Source organism: Felis catus, chromosome A3 (genome assembly GCF_018350175.1).
Source record: "Felis catus isolate Fca126 chromosome A3, F.catus_Fca126_mat1.0, whole genome shotgun sequence".
NCBI lineage: Eukaryota > Metazoa > Chordata > Mammalia > Carnivora > Felidae > Felis > Felis catus.
In genome coordinates this window covers 48,239,670-48,244,499 of record NC_058370.1, presented here as the reverse complement: position 1 = coordinate 48,244,499, position 4,830 = coordinate 48,239,670, and the positions used below count along the sequence as shown (strand labels likewise).

At 47.8% G+C, this 4,830-nt stretch overlaps 1 protein-coding gene across 2 annotated transcripts; it reads right to left on the bottom strand.

Annotated features, from left to right (window-relative positions):
* Positions 1–406: 406 nt before the first annotated feature.
* On the bottom strand, positions 407–4,609 carry LOC102900809 (probable cystatin-15). Of its 2 annotated transcripts, none has more exons than XM_045053944.1 (3): positions 4,309–4,609; positions 1,362–1,469; positions 407–607 (listed from the first exon to the last, which is right to left on the bottom strand). In XM_045053944.1, the coding sequence occupies exons 1-3, from the start codon at positions 4,501–4,503 to the stop codon at positions 527–529; spliced, it is 384 nt and encodes a 127-aa protein (XP_044909879.1). In that variant the 5' UTR covers positions 4,504–4,609; the 3' UTR covers positions 407–526. The 2 variants fall into 2 exon arrangements, with proteins under 2 accessions (XP_044909879.1, XP_044909878.1); XM_045053943.1 differs by having other exon boundaries at positions 1,362–1,472; positions 4,309–4,603.
* Between the last annotated feature and the right edge of the window lie 221 nt (positions 4,610–4,830).

Below are 4,830 nucleotides of genomic sequence, written 5' to 3'. Positions count from 1 at the left end.
TTGTGAGCCTTCCCCCAGAGCTGAAATAAAGAAGATACAGGTGGATGTTCCCTCACAAAATTGTCTGCATTCCTTTTGAGTGGAATAGATGAGGGGCTGGAGAGATTGGAGAATGAGTGAATAAATGGATACATGGACGGATGGATGGATGGATGGATGGACGGATGGATGGTTATATTAATGGATGACTGAATGAATAAATATACCAACCAACCAGTGGGGGGCCCTGCAAGAACCATGAGGGTAGCCTCCCATGAGTTGGGGAGTCTGACTGACTCAACACTGTGCACCAACAGCCAACGTAAGAATAATAAGGATGATCAATTCTGTACTTCTTGTCACAGCAGCAACACTTATAAAATAAAAATGATCCAGGAAAGTGCAAAACTGACAGGGACCCAAAAAGTGCTCTGAGATGCCTTTAATTCTCCTGGTGCTGAACAGACCTGGGACTACATACAGACTGGTTGTTGCTCTCTGGAGGAAAAGGATCTTTTGTATGAGGAGCCAGGGGCCCGTTCCCAGCCTATTTCTGCACACAGGTGCTGTTCAGGAGGGAGAACTGGGAAAGCCATGGTCTGATATCCACAACAAAGGTGCAATCCACCTAAAAAAAAGTAATTATGAGATTAGAACAGTTTCACACATGGAGAACATTTAGCATGAAGGACTGAATAGGAGTTCAAGGTGCATGAAAAACTACAAAAGATGAAAAGCAAAAACAGTGACCTGGGGTAGGATTTGAGGAGCTTAAGATTCCACCAGAATGATGGGCAAGGGTTGCTGAATCTGCACATGTGGAACAAGGGTTCCTGAGAGGGCATGTGGTGGGACCATTACCTGCCCTTTCAGAGTCTTGTCAGTGCAGATTATGCTGCCTTAAGCACCCGCCCCCGGGTGCTTCTTAGGGAGTTTCTGAGTTCTTAGGTAGCCAGCAGACTGCCCAGGAGGTGGTCCATCTAGTGCTGCCAACACTCAGCAGCAGCTGCAAACCTACCGTGGAAGGATGCTACCCCCAAGTCTGGGATGGGAGTACCGAGATAAGCACCCATCCTGGCTGAGCATCATCCTGACTGAAGCTCATGCCTGGGGTCCAAGTCTCCTGAATAAGATCAGCTCATAGATGATAACACAAGAAGGCTACTATAGAGGCCAGCTGTAAGTACAGGGCTCAACTCGCTGCCCTTCTAGGAGCAGCTCTTGTCTGCCTGGAATGACCACATCCCCCTTCAATGGGAAGCCCTGGGACCTGGGGAGAGAGGAGCCAGACTCTCATTCTGGCCCATGACCATCCCTGACAATTTCCCTAAGCCTCCTCCCATCAACCCTCCTTTATGTGAATGTTCATCATATTCTCAAACCTTTTTCTCTCTCGGGCCTTCTTGTAAGGGACAGTTTTCCAGGTCTTCATCCTGTTTTGAGCAAATGGTTTGGCCCAACTCCAACTCCATTAAATATATCAAAGTAAACTGCTGTTAAGAACAAATTGTAGAAACTGCAGTGAAATACTTTGCATTAATGAGAAAAACAGAAAACCATAAGGAAAACAGGCAAAAACTGTGAATGTGCATATGTAAATGAATAAGGACATATGTATGTGTAATGACTCTTATTTTTCTAATTTTAATTGATTTTTTATTTCACCTTTTCCTCTTCATTTTCCCTTTTTTCTTATAAGAAGATGTCCATATGTACATGCACTAGAATCTTCCCTGTAGCACTCTTCCTGATGACCTGTAGCTTTTAGTCACATTCACAGCACCATGAATGCACAGAATGGAAGACTGCACAGCAAGGAGCCTGCATGGTCTGCAGCAACACTGACAGCACCACCCATCTCTCATTGGACACCTACACAGCATCAGCCAGACACAATGTGAGCACACCAGTGAGTCCTTCTCTGGACAGTAGGATAACAGGTGTGTTAGTCCACTAATCAGCCATCAGAGCTTGCCATTCCTTTTGGGACAGCATCTAGATGGGGACATAGAGGGTCCTGGGGGCTGGGAATGCTCTGCCTCTCTTCATGTGGGAACTGGCTATACAGAAAGGCTCTTCTTGCTAATGTTCATTAAAGTGGATATTTACAAAGCAGTGTTGTTCCATGTGTTTGTTAGGCTTCTATCAGGAATTATTAAAAGTTATTATTTTATTTTGTTAAATAGAAATAAATCCACAAAAGCACAAGAAGAACTCAAACAGGAGCACTTGGTTGGCTCAGTCAGTTAAGTGTCCAACTTCGGCTCAGGTCATGATCTCCCACTTCATGAGTTTGAGCCCTGTGTTGGGTTCTGTGCTGACAGTTCAGAGCCTGGAGCCTGCTTGGGATTCTGTATCTCTGTCTCACTCTCTGCCTCCCACCCCCACTTGTGCTCTCTCTCTCTCTCTCTCTCTCTCCCCCTGTCTCTCTCTCTCTCAAAAATAAACATTAAAATTTTTAAGTAAAAAAAAAAAAGAAGAAGAACTCAAACATAGAAATATAGTCAGAATTCACCATAAGGAGGATTCTGCCTCTCAGTGGACTGATTTGGAATTGTCTAGAAAGCTGACTTCATTTGAGACTCAGTTCTTACAGCTGACACATGATACCCACTCATACCTAGACATGTACCATCAACATGACACACACCACCAACACACACACACACACACACACACACACACACACACACTCATGCATCACCAGCCCCACTTGCATGTTCACCAGACCCTGAGCTGGGACAGGGCACAGGGGCTGAAGCATCAACTGTGGTCTCTATGCCCAAGGAGCTCCTGCAGCCTCCAGGTGTCCAGGGCTGGATGCTGTCTCAGAAAGAGGCAGAGGGTAAGGAAATGGGAAAGACTGAAGGAATCTGGTGGGCTGTGTGCATGGGCTGTCTTCAGGAATGTGGTGAAGAGGTGAGACCCTCTCCATCAGAGCCCTGCTGGCATGGTAGGCTATCCTGGCTCAGGACAGTTCATGCAGGGACCAGAATCTGGGCATGGACAGAATGAGTTCTGGACAGCAGTATGTATTCTGTCCAAAGAGAGCACAAAATGGTAAGAATAAACAGCAGTGGGAATGGTTTTCCCAACAGAGACTAATGACACATTTCTATCAGACCCAACCTCTTTCTCACTTTTAAGGCTCTATAACACAAGACCTTCTTCTGCCTGGGCTGTTTCAGGAATCCTAAATTCCCATATCTATTTGTGTCTCCTCCAAACCTGCTGTGTCTTTTCAGTTGATAGAATCACTGCACACCCATGTGTTCTGGGAAAACACCCAGGGTCCGTCCTTGAGCCTCTTTCACACCCTCATACCAGTGCACTCCACATCAACCTCCAACAGATACAGAAGCCAGCACTTCTTCCATTTCCCAGTGACCACTACATCCCAGTGGCTGTGGAGGCTCTGAGAGACCCCCTTCCATAGGTCTCCAGAACTCCAAGGATAACATCCCAAGTCTTCACCTGGGGCCCTGAAGGTGCCTCTAGTCCCACTTCCCACTGCATTCCTGCCTCTCTGCACCTCTTTCATAGCAAATCCAGTCCCTGGAATTTCAGGCCATCCCCAGGGACACTTGTTGCTTGTTCCTCTAGGGTCCTCTCCACAGCTGCCTGCCCTCCTTATCCCCACCCTCCATGTGACTGGGCCCTTCCAGGAGTACCCGTCATTTAGATGCCTTCCCTGACCACTCCCCATACCTCTCACCTCCCCTCAGCCCTGGGCCCCCTCACGTGCAGCTCTTGCCCCAGCTTTCCACTATTTCACTTATGAACTTGGGGGCCATTGGCCTGTCCTCACCAGCATAACAGTCACATGAGAACACATCCCTGCCTGTCGTCTCTGCTATCTCCCACACAGGCTTGGACCCACAGTGCTTCATACAGGAGACTCACAGCTCAACTGCTGTCATGCCTTTCCTTCTCAGGATTTTGTTTCCCATCTACCGCTTTTCTTAGTGTTTCTTGTTTGTTTGTCCCACTCTAGCTTCTCTCAGCTGCCTCATCAGCCCCTGTTCTTCCCTCTTTCACTCCACAGCTGCATCTCTGTCTTCAGTACTTACTTTCTGCTCACCTCTTTCCTTCTCCCCTTTGTTATTCAGGGGCCTCACTCATGAGGAAAACAAATTGGAAACCTGAAACACTTCTAATGAGAACTTGTGTTTTTTTACCAATATTTGCCACATTAAAATGATGATACAACAGACAAAAACAGATCTGGGCATTTAGGAATGCTCTTCCCTGTGGATCCAGGACTCGCCCCTCCTAAGTGTGGTCTCTAGGTGAATATGGAGCCACAGGGAGGGAGGATACACCACTTACCTTGCGCTGGCTTCGCCGTACCCACAGCAATTTGTATGCATACTCATCTGGATAGACTTGGTTGAAATGGAACACTGCAAACTCCACACACAGGGCAAAATGATTTGCTCTCCTACTAATGTCCACAAAGTCAGAACTACAGACATGAGACACCAGTGTAATGAGCCCCAGAAGCAAAGGTGCCTTCAGGAGCATGCTGTCTGGTGTCAGCCCTGGAGGCCAGCAGCACACAGATGGCAGGGTAACAGCTGGTGTGGGCCCACCCTCTGCAGATCTGCATCCCACACAGCTCTACCCCAAGGAGTCCCTGGCCGTTGGCCAGTGCTCTGTCCAGCTCCTCCCCTTCACTGCCTGCCTTGTCCCTCCCATCTTTACAAACAGAAGGCAGAGCAGAAGCTCTCAATCTCCACCCCTTTGTTCCATAAGCCTTGGACACAGGGACACACATGAAAGATGCTCTGTTTGCAGGGCTACATCCCCCTGCCCCAGCCCAGCCCAAATGGGCCCTGATTGGGGGTCTTG